Consider the following 17,291-nt stretch of genomic DNA (forward strand, 5'->3'; position numbering starts at 1 on the left):
CACTTCATGCTGCTGATGTTCCATATATCCTAGGTTGAAATTTCAGTAGCTTCAGCTATCCAAGTTCCATGCACTCATTGTACATTGCCTGTATTTCCTCGCCTTTTTTAGAGGAAGAACAATCAATCTGTAACCCTCGGGTTTTCATAAACATACTCAATTTTTTTTAAGGAAAGGAATACTTAAAGGCCTGTTAATTTTAAACACAAAGGAAGTTATTCTGGGGGAAAAGGAAACTACTACTGCCAGTTGTGAGATGACAATACTGGCAAAATCAAGAGAATGGAACTGGATTAGAGAGAAGTAATTTTTAGTCAGCTGTTTTAAAACCAATTCACTTACACATTTAATTCCAGTATTCTATAACCAGCAGGAAGAAGATAACCATTTGCTAGTGTTCAATACCTTTCTCCTTTCCCTTAAAGGTTAAAGCAGCACATGCACTTAACTGAATCCATTAATAAACCAGATAGAACTCTAGATGTGGTAATACTACAGCTAAAAGTTGTGGATTCCTTGTTCTGTTTCCAAACCCCCCCCTTTTTTTTTTTTTTTTCTAAAATGCTACTCAATACTGTAACTATTCAGCTTTAGGGATGAAAGGGATCACCTTAGTAGACTTTTTCTTTCTTTTTTTAAAAAAAAAGTAACGTCCCTCCTACAACACTCAGTTGAAATTACAAAAAACATTCAAAATACTACATGTGAAACACTTTCTCATTACTAAAAGCTCAAATAAACCACTTAGAAATGTACCAAGACCTTGCTAAGTCCTACTGCACAATGGTTAACATTGTTCCCTGTACGTTGTCGTCAGCATCAATGACAGTAAGCTGCAATAAAATAAGCAGCTATATATGTCCTCTTTAGCAGTCAGTGCTGCAGGAATAGAAGATGCACTGAGCAGACAGTCTGGCTTCAAAGCGCTGAAATGCTTACAGCCTATTCCTGCCGTTGGCTTTCGTTCTGAGTTGTTAGCTATTCCTTCTGTTGTTTACACTAAATACTCATTAGTAAGACAAGACGCGAGTTTATTTTATCTTAATATGCCAAAAACTAGAGAAAACATCCAGATCTAGATAAAAGATGGAATTAGTGGAAGTCGTGGACAACTACTATGCCGAATTAAAAAACTGATGAGCCAGGCAGAATGGGGAAAGGGGAGTGGTGGTAGGGGAAACAAACGAACAACAAAAAAAAAAACCCAAAACCCCCTTTGTCCATAGAAATGAATTCAGTAAAAGATGTTTTAGCAGAGCCCCAGGATTCCCTCTTTCTCCCCTCCCATCACAGGCCTTTTGCCTTGAGTGGTTCTCAAGAAATTATGGTACCATAGTTTATAGTTCAAAGCAAGTTTCAAGCCTGCCGTTTCCTTAAGAGGTAGCCGCTTTCAGGTAAGCTAAAACCCAGTCCTCCTCTGTTATGTAGCGTTACACAGAAGAAGAAAATACAGTAGATCACTCAAACATTAGTGCCCGACTCAAGCCTGCTGTACTGTGTAAGCATCACGGGGCTGTGGACATTAGGACAGATGTTAACTACAGGGTCACTTCCCCCGAAACATCCTTGCCCTCCTCACGACAGCTTACGGCTCCCCTTTGCAGGCTCGCTCAGTCAACTTCTCTGACAACCTTCCAGACAATTCGCTTCCTTGCACTAGAGGCAGACACTTGAGTCCTCCTCTTGTGAGGGCACGGCAACTCAAGTCCCAATTTCTAGTTGAAGAGCAGCATTTAAAACTAACAGATTTGAAGGCTGTTAGTGAAAAAAAGATGTAAAAAGTCCACCTCCAATACAGGAAGCACATCCAGCCTTGACACCTCCCTCCAAAACAGAGGTGCTAGGCCTGGCAATCATTTTTTGCTCAATGTCTCAACTGCTCAGCCAAGCATCTGTAGGACACAAATTTTAGCAGTCTTCTGTTAAAAAAAAAAAAAAAAAAAAAAAAAAATCCAAAATTAGGTACCAGACTGCTGAGATTTTCAACATGAACAGCTGAAGTCTGGCAAAGTTATACAGCCATATAAATGCACTCAGCTTGAGTCGGGTATTTTCCCCTCACCACTGTTCCTTAAACAGAGGCTAAATGACCAATGGTCACTATGAACGTCACCTACAGTAGAGGGGAAAGAGGGGCCAACAGCTAATTTGTATTCCTTTGTGCCGTTATTATAATACTGTTCACAAAACATCAGTACGCCGTGCATTAGCCTCTAAAATTCAAAGATTAAGTTGTTTTCTACAAGATACACCGCAACAGAACCCAAAATTAATTCAAGGGAGCCTAGCGAGCTGGCCATTTAATAGATCCTTCTGGCTCCACCGCTCAAATTCACGCAGATACTCAGATGACAGCCAGTCGCCAGTAAGTGATTAATTCTTTGCCTGACGCTAAGGAAGAGCCAAGGTGCACAGTCAGGATGACTTCTCAATGAATTGCAAGGCTGCCGATGCCAGGGGCGGACCAAGAACTTGCGACAGCCCGGCATTTTCTAGATAACTGAAGAGTGGCACGGGGAGATGTTTCTGCTACCTGCTCCTGCTATCACGTTAGCTGACAGAAAACCCTGGTTTTATATATATATATATATATATGTACGTAGACACATATGTGTGTGGGCCACCACGCAATGGGAGGGAAACAAAGGGAGCGCTAACTTTGCTGACGCCGTCCGCGCAGGGAGCCTCCAGGTGCCACGTCCAGGCGTGGGGTGCCGCACGCTATGCCCGCCACGGAGGAAAACTCGCACCCGTGAAACGCCCCGAGCGACCGGCTCCCTCCTGGCGTGGAAGCGGGCTCGACGCGGGACCAAGCCCGCCGGGGCGGGGGGCCACAAGGCAGCGCGGAGGCCCAGCGCGACCCCGGCCGTCTGGGGGGAACGCGGCTGCGGGGGGGTCGGGTGGCTCCGCCAGTCTCCAGCCCGCCCAGCCCAGCCCGTCGCCGGCCGCATGCCCCGGCCCCGGCCCCCGCCTGAGCCCCCGCCCGGCCCGCGGGCGTGGCGGCGGCGGCCAGGGGCGGCCCCGGCGCCGGCAAACAACAGCCAAGGCCGCCGCCCCCCGCCCCGTCCCGGCTGCGCTCCCCGCCGCCGCCCACCCCCGTCCCGCGGGAGCCGGTGGGCGCCCGCCGCCCGCCGCGGCGGCACTCACGCAGGCAGAGCTGGGCGACATAGGCGTAGTAGGACCAGCAGAGGATGCTGGAGATGAAGAGCACCGGCACCCAGTAGAGCAGCCGCTGGCAGCGCCGCCGCACGCCGCCCCAAGCGCCCGCCGCCCCGGCTGGCGGCGGCGGCGCTGCCGCCATCTTCCCGCACCGCATCCCGGCCGCTCGCTCCGGGGGCCCGGGCCCCGGCCACGCACCCCGCCGGAGCCCGCCCCGGTCCCTCCCTCCCGCGCTGACAGGGCTCTCCGGCAGGGCCGCTCCTCCCACCGCCCGCCCGCCGCTCCCCCCGGGCAGGGCAGGGCAGGGCAGGGCAGGGCAGGGCAGGGGCAGGGCGGCGGCGGGGAGAGCCGCCCCCGAGGCCGCGGCCTCCCCGCGGGGCCCAGCTGGTTCCGGCCGCCCCGGGCTTGGTGGGGAAGGGGCGCTTACGGGAAGCTCGCCCTTAAAGTTTGGGGCCGGGCCCCGGGGCAGCTCAGCTCCTCACGAAATGAGTTACGTTTCTCGGGCACCCGGCACGTGCAGGAGCCTGTGGGTGTTACGTGGCTGAGGGCGCTGATGACGCCTCCCGCCGCCGGACGCCCGGTGCGCGGCCCAGCTTCCCCCGGCTTTCCCACCCCTGAAACGGGTGGCGACACTCAGCCGCCCTTGGAAAGAGTTCAAAACACTCTGTGAGGAAAAGGGCTGCCTCATTTGCGAACAATGGTTCAGAGGAACTTAGAACGCACAAGCGGCGTAGGCTGCGGCGTCGCAGCGAGCAAGAGGCTGTGGGTGGCCGCGGTGGCCGCGGTGGCCACGGTGGCCGGCGCTGCTCTTGGTGGATGCTCGGCCAAGGGAAGGTGGCGTAGGGGTGTGCTGACTCACTCCTTCCCGAAAAGGCTTTACCTTACGGCCGTCGTCATCAAACCCTTGTGAAACGTCATAGTAAGCCCAGACCGCGTTGCGGTATGTGCACCCAAATTGGTGCTGAGTTATCATTCCACAATTAGAAATGCCGAGCACGGCCCGTAGGATTTCTGCAATCTGCCGGAGTCCCTCAGAGCACCGGCGGTGCGGTAGGTAGGAAAGAGCTGTTTGATGAAAATGTGTTTGGACTTGGGGGGAAAAAAGGCTTGTGTAATGTCTCACACGGGAGACCACGCATGAAGCTAAGTGATCACAACCTGGAAGGCATACAACTGCCATTGATTAGGAAACGGGCTGCGAGAGAGGAAAAAAATAGAGAAAATACGACACAAGCAGTAGTAGGTGTGCTGCCAGGTTCCAGTGTATGAGACGGAGTTGCTAGCATGTTTATTGAAGAGGCAGAAAAAGAAGTTGACTGTATGGCTGCAGGGTTTTTATGTAATGCAAAATCATGCGCCCCTCATTATTGTAAGATTAGGCTGGGGAATTTCAGTTAGCCACGGTGAACCGGCTGAATGAGCAATACAGAATGATGTATCAAGAGGAATATTACGTATCCCATGGCGGTAAATTATCTTTGCCTGTTCAGGAAAAAGACTCGTATATCATTGTGAATAGCTCAGTGAAACCATCTCCGCAATGTTATAGTTATTATAGAAGAGAAATGAACATGATGCCATTGAAAGATTGGAATATAATAACTTAAGAAAAGATTCTGCATAATGGGGAATCATGTATTGTACATTAAAAAGGCAGAGATACAGTGAACGGTACTGAAAAATTAGAGTTGGTATTCCTACGTACTGTATTTCACAAAACGAGAGGAAAGGGACCAAAAGCAACATGACATAGACAATAAAACTGCTTTATTTTATCTGTAATTAATTATGCAAGTCATCACTGAGGCCATCATTTTAATAGAACATTTAAAGGATTTGACTTTAGTATGTTTAATGCAAAGCATCCATTGTTATTCAAAACAGATTTTAAAAGTATAAAGAACAACACTGCCGCCGCTTGAAGGCATACCCCATGCTTTACTGGCAAAAGTTAAAAGAAATGAAGGCAGTTTAATTAACTTGATGGCTTTTCGCACTTATTTGGAAATACCTGATGGTGACCTCTCTCAGGAACAAAGGATCACGCGCCTACTGCGTTGTGTGTTTCCAGGGACACATGGCTGCACCATGAGAAGTCAGCAGCTGGGACCTGTATGTGTAAGGGTGGATTTGTTTTTGCGTCGCACTTGGGGGCTATGAAAAGCTTTCTCCGGTAAACCATTTTAAAATCTTGCATGTGATACGGGGCTTGTTAACAACAACACATGCCAGGGAAACATGGTAAACAGTAGAGAAGACTTTTTAACATAGTAATTGACTCTTTGAAATAATAGTTATTATACAAAATTATGTATATAGAGAGGTGGCAGTTTGCCAGAGATGTGGGAATAAAAAGATGATGTGTTACAAAGACCTTAAATTATATCATACAGTTTCTGGTCAGAGGCTTTTTATTACCCCTTCATGGAAATGGGCTTCTGTAGTCCAGCTTTCTAACTTTTCCATGGCCACTACAACCCTCTTCTCACTGCTCAGATTTCACAATAATCACAATTTTCTTATTTAGTTTGCTAATAATTACATTAATTACAGCATACTCTTTACCGGAGCTCCAAAATCATGGTCATTCTGGTTCAAAATTAGCCCATTTCGTGAAATAAACAGGCAAACTTCACTTTAATTTAGTTGGGACAAAAAAGCTTGCCTTTACTGATACTCCCACTTACCTTGGAGCATCCTTTGGTCAGAGAGCTGTAGAGAATCCATCTCTCCTGCCCTCACGCTCGTGGCTTCTCCCCATGGATGTGGGCTCTCTAGCTCTCCTTCGTGCCCACAGTTCCTTTCTCTTCCCTCCATGACTCTCATCACTCTCCAGATGGGTTGTGAGAGACCTTTTTTCCTGTGCCTTTCCTCCTCCTCCTCCTCCTCCCCCCCTCTGCAGTACAACCTGCAAAAAATTTAGCCAGCAGCAGAACAACTCAAGAGCGAGTGTATTCAAAGGAGCATTGCGTTATGGCAAAAGTAAATCCTGGGATAATCTAAAACATTAGGTGGTATTCATGGACAGATTTCCCAAATGACTGTTCTTGGGCAGCCTCTCTCTACAATGAGAGAGGTTGTTTAGGGCACAGTTTATTGATGCTTATATGAAGTGTTCACAAGGATGAAGAGAGAGGAAACGAAGGTAATTTACTGGCTTTTCTTCCTGTCAGGAGCTGGGCTGAGGGTAGCTGGGGTTTGAGGAGGAGGCTTGAGTGTTCGGCAAATCGAAACAAAATGTTCTTGTCCTAAGTGGTACCCCTCAGCTTTTCCCCTCAGGCAAGGTATATGCAAAGTATTGCTGGTGGATTTTTTTAAAAAGTGTCTCTTCTGGAATAAATTTCTAACATTACCATGTCTGACTATTCTATGTATCAGGTTGTGCGACCTAGGTAGCGTGACGGGATGTTACGAGAAGGGGCTGCACCCGCAGCTCTGGGGCCGGGCATCCTCCCGCCTGGCCGCTGGAGCCCAGCCCAGGGACCCGGCGTCTCCAGCCCAGGCCGGTGGACGTGGCTGCTGCTTTCCTGCTCAACCAGCGGCAGCTTCAGCAGCACCTACGTACCGGACAAACACAAGTACCAACAGCAAAGTCCCCTTCTCCCCTTCGGCTGCCAGGGCTGAGGTTCGCTAGAGAAAGCACGCACACCCCCCGCGCTCCACGTTCACAAGCACACGCGCAGTTGCAGATCCCCGAGTACTGGCACAGCCTCCCTGGCTGTCTGACACCCCTGCCCGCAATCCCAGCTCCTCTGACCTGCTCCACGGTCCCTGACTTGCTGCCTGGTCCAGCTTGGTGCTCACTGCATTTTGACAAGGTCCTCATCCAGCTGATCTGGCTGAAACAAGCATCCTCCCGCTGCACATACCCTTACCAATTGGTCTGGTTCACCAAGGCTGCTCCCTGCTGTTGTCTCTGTGAGTCTCGTTCGGCTGGGTTTGTGCCTCCATATAGATGTTTGGCTTCCCCCCTTCTCCTTGTCATCCCACTTGACAAGGTCCTCGATCAGACGACATTAACAAAGCGGGCGCTCTCTCCTTCCACATGTGCTGACAGGTAGATTCCAGCTGCGTTTAGATACAGAAGCGGAGAGTGGAAATAGTGCCTCTTTCTGAAGGAAGTCACCTTGGTACCCGAGCATGCAGTCCTAATTAAACACTACTCCAGTGCAAGTCGTCCATCTAGAGCAAACAGTAGTAGAAGGTTTGTACATGGCTAGTGAAGTTACACAGACATCTTGAATGTATTTTATTAAGATGTGGTGAACAATTCCTGATAATCAATCTCATAAAGTAATGGTGGCAAAATAGAAGGAAATTTCAAGTGAGGGAAGATGTTTAATATATGGCAGAGAAAAATTATCTGTTGTTGATAATTTAGCATAGGGTGTCTTCAGAGCTCAGTTTTGTACCAGTTTGAAAGGTCATAAAATTTCAAGCCAAGAATAAAAAACTAAAATGAGCCACAAAAGAAACAAAAGCGATTATGTAAATTAAGTGTTCTCCTTAACATATACGTGATTTGAATACCACAGCACTACAGTAAGAGAGCATTTGTCAAGGAATTACTTTAGCATTCATTTAGGCTCCTGAGGATTTAATATCCAAGGCTGGCCACAGATGTTCACATTTACTGTCCATTCACAGGTTATGGTGAGTAGCTGGAAATACCATATATGTATCTAGCTCATTACATTTCAGCTATAAAATTGCACTGAACTCTTAAGACTACCATTACAACAACCGAGTGTGGAAAAATAAGACCTCGTATTATTAGATCATTTTAAGATGTCACAGATTTACTGTCCTAGAACTGTTTGAAAATTATAAAGCATGATTAATTTTATGACCCCATAATAAGTTCCTGATGATTTTAAGCACAGTATTTGGTCAATTAAAAACTACCAGACTAAGTATATGCAGAATACAGTGAATGATAAATAAACACACAAGCAAAATGCTCTCGATTTAAGAAGTATTTTTCAGAGAATCTGACGAGGAACTTACAGCTTATAGACTCTGAACATCTCCTCCTCTATGTGAGCAATCTGATACGGTGGAATACTTTCTCCCCCACCACGTGTCCCACATATTCAGTGGAGCAGCAAAAGGAGGAGGGACAATAGCACAGGAGTATAAATTTTTGCCTTCACACAAGTGCAATACAGAGACCAGCAGCTAGAAGCAGGAATACACAGACACGTGTCACTAATTAGGGGAACCCGTGGTTCTACAGGGATGCTCTCTGCCCTTCACGGCAGCGACTGTGCCGCTTCCTTCTTGCCAGAATGTTTGGGTGTTGGACCACACTTGCCACACTTAGAAAAAGAAATCTCTCTGCAACATCTCTGGCGTAAGATATCACTTAGAAAATGTATGTTGCATCCCAGCTGGAGTTAAGTACCATCTGTGTACCATACTGTGTAGTTTGTGGCTCCCAGCTACATGAAAACAAGCAGCTTAGTAGCCTCTCCAGGCTCAGTCTAGCTGTCAGGTGTATTTGAATTGAAGGGCTGGCCCAGATGTATTCATCCTCCTGCTCTCCCTTCATCCTAGCTAGGTACTTAATTGTTTGCAACTGTTTGGATACCCAAACCTTACTGTTGTCATATGATTTTTTTATTTTTTTTTTTTTACTTTTCCAGAATGTGGAAATTTGCCTGGCTCTCCACAGGGGAGGTTCATTTAGTTCCTTTTCAAGTAATGAAGTCCTTCCTGGAATTTCTTGATTGCTACCCCTGAATTGATACAATACTGTATTTGTCAGAGTCTGTCTTCAGGGAAGTTGTTTAAAGTTGTGTTTGGGCTTATTATCCACCCACTGTTCCATCACTCTCAGCAGTAATTTTTTCATTGCATTATTTTTCCCCAGATGTATTCATCTGGAGCTTTCATTCCACTCCTGCTTCCCCTTTTGCCACTTAAGGTGGGAGAAACACAAAAAATTTAAACCAGTTCTACTGTACGTGTCTCTCTACTTGGGCAAAAATCACAACCCCTACAGTAGAAAGCCCCTAAAGAGCTGTGTGTAAGAAACCTTATCCCATCTACTGACATCCCACGCTGTCTGTGTGCACTGATCCAGTGGTTTTTGGAGCACAAGTTATGTGGCTTAATGGTTGACTCCAAAAGCAGGCATCTAAACGTAAAACTATCAGTCTGACAGCCTCTTTTTTTTTTAGATCAGGCAATTTAAACCCACTTTTACACAGCTAACGCCCTGAAATGCCTTGACAGGGCTGAGCCACTCAGTATCTTAGCCACACATCTAGGTTTGATCGTTGTCCCGGGATGAGATACCTGCCCGTGTTCATGTTTTCTATTGCCGGGGATCTTCAGAATATGCCTCTGCACAAAATGCAGTGACAGCCACAATTTCTTTCTTTCCACTTCCTACGGAAGTGTTTTAATTGCCAGTCTGTAAGCCAGTTTTGGCAATTTGTCCACTGTCATTATGAAATGATATAGAAAAGGATGCAAGATTCACAGGACCAGAGAAAGTAAATGCTTTGGCAGCCTCTCAGTGCATTTGCCTAACACAGGGACTTCTGGATTCCAGTCCCTGCTCCTTGTACTGGGTTTTGTCATACGGTTTCCAAGTGCAATGGCATATTATTCTCTTTATGAGCTACGTTATCTCTGGCAAGAAGCATAATTTGATAGCAACTACCGCAGGAGCTCAAGTCTCTCTGAATCCAGACTGCCATTATCCTGCTCTTCATCTCTGCTTCAGGCAATGTATTTCCATTCCCTCTCATATGCTGTCCCCAGCACTTTTGTAACGGGGAGGTGTTTCAGTTGAACCACATATATACATACATGTGCGGTGATTTTTTTTTCCTGTGTTAATTCCTAACTGAGCCATCTCATGCCCCTGTCACACACGTGCTGCTGGCCACGAAAGACGTGCATGAGAATGCAACAGCTCCTAGGAGCAACATCTTACGACACCCCTGTACTCAGTACTGCCTGGTTAACTAGTTTAGCTAGTTTGCCGATTTAAAACAGATCTCATGCAATTCTCTGCATGGATCCATTAAGAGACCCTAAGTGACTAACTTCAGGCTCAGTATTTTAGTGCAGAGATTTGAATACTTGAAAGTTTATTTTTACAGCACCACACTCTTTTGAATCTAGGTGGTAGCTTCTGAATCAGTGTTGGAGTGAGTTAGAGTTCATTGTTTCAAACCAGAACTTACAACCTCAGGCAAATCACCTAAACCCGTTTGACAGTAGAAACAGTTATTAAAACATCATGGCTTATGGGTATGGCTGCTTAAAAAGGAGAAAGATTATAAACTTGTTGTCAGAAGAAAACTGTAAATGAAAAGTTACTTGCAATGGATAGCTATGAAACAGGAACTGGAAAAGTTCCTGTGCAATGATATTAATTTCATTTAATTCCATTTCATTTCATATTTCATTTCATTTTCAATTAAGGTGGACATATAAATAGGTAACTCAACTCTGTGTACTTTTTAAAAAAAATGAAGAGTAATAGTTTATTTGCTTACATTGAATAAACATATAAATAAACATTGAATAAACAAAAAATACTAAAACTTAAATACATTTAATACATTGCTGTTTCTATGAATGTTTATATATATATAAAATCAGATATTTTACATTAAAATTTTCAAGTGGGTACTAGTATTTTTATGGAACGCTCCTAGCTAATAATAATGTTCCTCTGTGGGAGGAATTTGTAAGTCAAACTAGTGGTAAAAATTAACATTACCCATTCAAGTTTGAAAGCACACCCCCATGTATTTAATTGTATGTGTAAAAAAAGAGTATAATATATCTAAGGGCACCATCTGCTGACAGGTTCCAGGTGCCAAATGCTTTAATGGATTTTCAGATACAGGGAAAATACTCTTAAGTTCAAAGCTCACGTATATTAGAAAATATTTGTATTACTACTGGCTTGATTTTAAGGGGATTTCAGACTTTGTGTTGCGACAAATTAGTTTTGTTTCAGATTCATTTTTGAATAGTGAGCTTTTGTTCTGATTCTTTTCCTTCTGCAAGTATTAGTCTGGAGTTCTTTTGCTAGAAACTGTCTTGAAAGTGTCCTCAGTGGGACAAGAGAGCAAGATACATCATTATGTAAAGAACATTATGCAATGTCAAATCAAAGTGAAAAATTGCTTTGTCATCTTTTTTCCCATTTTATTTCAATGCATCTTTATCCAGATACTTAGGTAGAAAAGATCAAGTAACTATAGAAACCAGGCAGTATGACCAACAATCTGCTGCACTGTTAAATAGTGTTTCTTTTTCTTCAGGCTGGTAACTTTCTGTGTCATACACCACAAGAATCTGCAGTGGAAGTAATTTATATTGACTTACTGCCAAAATGTGCAAGGAGGGAAACTGCCGGTGTGATCTTAAACGTCAGAAGAAGAATACCACGGAGCAGCTTGCAGTACAGGATAATCTGCTGGGAACTAGGAATTTGTGAGAGCTCAGATAAAAGTTAATATCACAAAGCTACCCAAAGCTGCAGGTTTAACACTTAGCATTTTATCACAATTTACAGCTGGTCTGGGCATCAGCGGGAGGTTCCTAAGCATCCACTGAATGATCTTACATTATTACAGGTTTCTTAGCTTAGAGAAGAGAACAAGAGCTGTTTTTACAAGAAGCCTTCATTTATGCAACTTTTCACATAATTTAGTTGCACCACACAACTTCTCTCTGCTGCCAGGAATTTGGCAGATTTTGAATAAGGTTTTATTGTGCACAGTGACTGCTGCCTGTCCGAGGGGTGCCTCTATAGCAGATGGCATGTCCCATTATCCTGCTTTGTTTTCACCTGTCTGTCCTTGCACTTCCAGCTCTTTTATACAGAATTCTGTGGCAGAAAAGTAAAGCTATCTATGAAATGACCAAAAGAAGAAAAAAAGTCTACATTTTGGTGATGGTGATGCTCTAATTCAAAGCACTTGTACATTGATGTTACGCAAAAAAAGAATTTTTTATGACAAGAGAATTTGAATGATATACACCACAAAGGAAATTAGTTTCAAGTGCATTTATTTTGAAATAAACAAGACTATTATATGCATATATTCATATTAAATAACTTATTATTAAACATGAGAAAAAAATACTCTTAAAAACTAATCTGACACTTTCACATTCTATTTTATATTAAGTGACTATAGTTAGGAAATATATAGAAAAGTGATAAAATTGTCTCAAGCCAGCCATAAAAGCAAAGTGCCTAGGGCAGTGGAGGAGCAAAATGATGATGGTGCTGCTGCTTCCTCCAAGGGGAGGATCACTGTGAGTGGACTTGTAGTGAATGAAGACGAAGGACGGGAACCCCTTCAATAACTCCCTATCCTTTCTTCCCATATTTTGTCCTTCATCACTGAAGTAGCAAATTGGGTTTTGCATATGCTGACAAGAAGCAGTGAGACAGTTCTCCGTACCAAGACGATACATTGAATACAATTAATTCCCTAAATGATCACACAGGGATTGCAGCTTATCCATGTTCTGTTGTGTCTTTATCCCAATTTATTTGATTTTTCTTGCTGTCGGTAGTTTAAGGACACCAAGATGGAAATTTGGTAAGTATTTATTATGAAATATTGACTAAAGCAGCATTCTTCAGAAGCTTTCTGAACTGGCTTTTTCTCAGATAAAAGCCACAGCTAGCACATTTTTTTTTCTAAGATTCCCAGAGTGGAATTTCTCAAAAAACATCTTCCTTTTCATTTTTTTTTTATTTTTAGCAGAGATAAACCTTATTATAAATTAAACATTTCTAAACTTAGGTGTACTTACACAGATGCTATACATCTTTTCCATTCATGTGTGAGGTAAGATGGTATTTGAGCAACATGTGCATTAAATACAATTTTGAGAAGTTTGCTTACAGGTATTTGGAATAATAAAAGATTTAAAACCACTCCTTTGGTTCTATTTTAATTGTCAGACTCCACCAAATATTTGCCTTTCCGATAACAATTTATTGACCTTAGTTTTAGTGTGTGTGTATTCAGCTAGAAATATTTCAAGGCACAGATTGGTCCTAAGTAGATACAGACTTATTTAATGTCCCGTGAACCTTTTCAAGAAGGATGTAAGAAATATGTTCGTGTTTGTTTGGGTTTAATTCATACCGCCTAACAATCATCTTAAAAGGGAGTAAGGAAAAATGCTGCTGCTGAATAGCAAAGAAAAAATTTAGAGAATATGAAAGCCAAATATAAGTGTCCTTACCACCGATCAGGCAACATCTAAACCTATAGGGCATGAAAGGTCATGGTGGCTACTGATTGCCTGTAGTCTCCATAAACTTTGTAAGGCCTAATTTATGTCTAATATTTGATGCGTAATATTCAAGTAACATTACTTAGTGAGTGTTGCTCTGTACTGCTGCATGCATTCATGTTTTGTTTTGCTTTTTTGTTTGACACAAACACAAGTTAGTTACCTATTTTTCAGATACTGCATTCCAGAGTAGCAAATTAAACAACTATAACTTCTACTCAGTGCCACATCTTACTTCATATAAAAGTGCACTATTCACAAGAAACACATGAAGATTTACTCTACCAGAAATGTATCAGTGAATTTATATGTATGGCAATAAAATTTCTAATAAATATTACAAACTGTGTGTTACTTAACGTGAATTTGAACATTTTGACTTTTCTTCAACATACTGCTCATAAGACATCCTAAAATCTGTACTACTTTTTTTTAAAGGATAAATTAATAAACATAATAGTAAGACTCAGAGAATCTGAACATTATAGTCCATACAGTACCCTTCTGAGGTAAATACCTACAATTCACATTATAACCCGTAACAGCTTTACTCTTTCTAAAGTAACAGCTTTGTTAGCTTCTATGAATTTAATTTGTACATTCAACTCGTATATAATTGTTATGCTACTTAATGTATTCTCATTCCCAATTTAGCACAAACTTTTCATAGTGCTCTTCTGAAAGCAAATTCACAGTCTAAGCTGATGCGGGGCAGTCTCTCTTCATTGCCAAAATGTTTGCCTACCCAGGTGTAAAACTTATTTTTGTTTTCTTTTAAATGACAAACATATCTCAAAATAATAAAAAATAATATTAAAAATGTACTCGTAAAAAAAAGACCTCCGCCAATCAGGTGATAGTTTGTTGTTTAAATAAAATACGTACTTAAAAGCGGTTGTAAGAGTTGATGATCACTACATTAAGTCAAAAGAAGTCCTGCGTTTTCTACTGCAGCTGGGCAATTCACGATTCACCTGGGTTAGTTTGTTCTTCATTAAGAATTCATAGGAATAAATAGTTCTAGCCAGTGCAGATAATCCTTCTTTCTTCCTTTATCTCAGCATATCTCGTCTCCGAAATTGCTTCCATAGATCTCTGAGATGTTCACTGGTTACAGTCATCACACAAGAGTAATATTCCTTCCAACCATGCTTTGGAGTCTCCTGTGAAAAGTGAAAAATAGACAAATGGAAAAAGGTATCGTTCACTAAATTCCTTCCTATTACATTAAAATTGACTCACACTCATACAAACTAGATATATGTTTTAATATTAAAATCATGAAAGATCAAGCACTTATATGGCTCAGAAGTATTTCTGTAAAATGATGGTTATAAATCTATACATAGGTTAAGTATTCAGAATGCATCCTCGCCTCACAGCACACAGTTAGCATTCAACAAATAGCCTATGTATATTAAAAGCTGTAAGAAAGGATTTCCTTTTTATTCAGATATGTCTTGCTTTCTCTCTAGTTTTGTTTCTTGCTTAACACTGGATTTCATTATTTCTTCTGCTATTCCTAACTTCACAAGCCTATTTTGACAGTAAGTACAGAAAGATGGAGAGGGGCTAAATATTACATCAACTGAGGAAAGAGGCCAATTAAGGAACATAAATTGTAACTGTAGATAAGTCAGAAGCATTTACAAGTAATTTTAAATTGTAATCCATCTTAGAAATTAAGTCCAGTATCTGGAGGTGAACAGTTACAGTGTCAAGGTGAGAGATTGTCTGATAGCTTGTTTTGGTTGAACTGAGTGAAGAAGTTAAAAATATTGCGGCATTGCAGTATTTTATAACCAACCATTAGAGAGTGAAGCCTATGCTTTATTTATTCTTATTACTCATCTTGTAAAATTAAAAAGCGTAGAACATTATGCAGGAGTTGTAAATATTCAGAAAACAATCTAATCCACAGCAGTATATAATCCAGACTTTAAGTGAAATATTAGAAACGATATTTACATTAATGCATAATTTAGCTGAGATGTATGGTCAGTCTTATTAAAAAAATGCATTACTTGCAAAATGCATTGCATTATTTAAGAAAAGCACATTCAGTTGATTAACCAGTGCTTTGAGATATGCATTTATTTTTTATTTTATGAAACAGGTTCAGAGAAATGTTCATGAAAATCAGTAAAAGAAACACGGAAGTACATTAACTGTTCATCTACTTATTTCTAATGTATGCATTATTGTTGTATCTACTCTCAGTGTAGCAAAACCATAGAAAGAACATTTTGTCCACACACTCTGCAATGCTTTCACATTTCACTGGCACATTTTCCTCCCACTGTATCCAGGTATGTTTTTAAGGTTCTAGCCAGTTTTAGGATCAAAAGTCTGGGTTCTGTAATTTCCAGTTACTTTTGTAAGATGAGTCAGTAAGGCGTGCCTATCACACACTTCCCACTTTATTTGCTTTAAAGAGGTAAGCAACAGTCTCTTCAACTAGTAAGTAACAGCCTCTTCAGTTTTTTTTAATAAAGCTATCTCTTATGATAGATGTATTCAACTACTGCATAGTAGGAAAGCATGGAAGTTAAAAGCTTTCAAAATATTAACTACATGACACATCTTAATGTTGCTTGACTGAATGAAGTATTTATAGAAGACAGCAATTTATTGTTGAAACATGACTAGCAGTGAGGTTCTGAATCCATGCTTGAGTCTTTCATGTCTTTCGCAAAATGAAATTTCCTTCCCCAATCAGTCCCAAGACTCTGTTTGTAGCTATTAACTATTACTTCCTAAAAACCTTTCACTGGAAATCTAGAAGCCCCACAAAATTCAGAACATCTAGAAAACAGTTCTTTTAATGCAAAATTTGTAAGATTTTCAAGAAATGACTGGACTTTACAACTTATTTTCTAGATTTACAATTGTGACATACAATATTTATTTTCAATACTTTAGAAGTGAACAAAATTGGAATTATAGGTTAAGTATCTATTACAGTTACGGAGCACACAAATAATTTAGCGAACAGTACTTTCAACAGGACTTGAATCTTTCCTGAAGTTGGCCTCTAGCATCCTTCTTCAGAAACTAACTTTGAAAGGGCTTTGTTAGAAACTTCCTAGATAACCCTTCCATAAGGCATTCGAAGTAGAGTTCTCCCCTCAGCTCTATTAGGCAGTTCTCTACTAAAGTGTTTTTTTTCTGTTCTCCCTGCAGTGTATGCAAAGGAGTACCTGCCGATGCAGAGTCAGGCTGTGTGCCCTGCAGGGCAAGCAATGCAGGAAGACAAGCGCTCCAAGAACGTTGCCAGCTGCTTGGACCACACAGAGCTTGTACAGTTATTCCCCAAGGACAGATTTTCATTATTTATTATAAGGGTATGACATTCTTTACGCTGTTAAGTAAATTGCATTAGTGCAATTTAGAGATACGTAACGTACAGCACAATGTGCTGTTTATCCCTTTTCAGGGTGCAGATTCAAAGTATGGTATAATCTATGGTACATATGCCAAGTATCTTAATCTCTTCCATCAGAGCTCTACGTTTACCACAGAAAGTATATCAAAGCACAGGCAATGATCTGTACATTTATATTTGGAACAAAGTAAAATTAAGAGTTATTGTACTGCACCTAACTTCGGGATGTAATTGCAGCACATTTTTGTATTTCCCACACATTTATGTGTTTTTTGGACATCAGACTGAAATTTAATTACCCAATTGAAACTGTTCAATTTCAAATCTCCAATGAGTCCGTTTTTACTATCTTTCCGATTTATAAACTAAATAGAAAATAATTATTTTTAGAATTATGTAAATTCACTTTCACTCCACACTGTATGACAATGACAGAATTAGTTCCGTTCTCCTCCAC

At 41.7% G+C, this 17,291-nt stretch overlaps 2 protein-coding genes across 2 annotated transcripts in view; both read right to left on the reverse strand.

The window, feature by feature from the left end:
• ZDHHC2 (zDHHC palmitoyltransferase 2) overlaps positions 1-3,316 on the reverse strand; it is a 30,519-nt gene extending 27,203 nt beyond the window's left edge. The window contains exon 1 of the mRNA XM_075709111.1: positions 3,148-3,316. Within this exon, the coding sequence (XP_075565226.1) occupies positions 3,148-3,316 (169 nt within the window). The remainder of the gene's footprint in view (positions 1-3,147) is intronic.
• Positions 3,317-14,481: 11,165 nt separating this feature from the next.
• The window catches only part of MICU3 (mitochondrial calcium uptake family member 3), a 61,750-nt gene continuing 58,940 nt past the window's right edge, over positions 14,482-17,291 (reverse strand). Inside the window, exon 14 of the mRNA XM_075709167.1 lies at positions 14,482-14,612. Within this exon, the coding sequence (XP_075565282.1) occupies positions 14,502-14,612 (111 nt within the window). The 3' untranslated portion in view covers positions 14,482-14,501. The remainder of the gene's footprint in view (positions 14,613-17,291) is intronic.

This window comes from Pelecanus crispus, chromosome 4 (genome assembly GCF_030463565.1).
Source record: "Pelecanus crispus isolate bPelCri1 chromosome 4, bPelCri1.pri, whole genome shotgun sequence".
In the NCBI taxonomy this organism is placed as follows: Eukaryota; Metazoa; Chordata; class Aves; order Pelecaniformes; family Pelecanidae; genus Pelecanus; species Pelecanus crispus.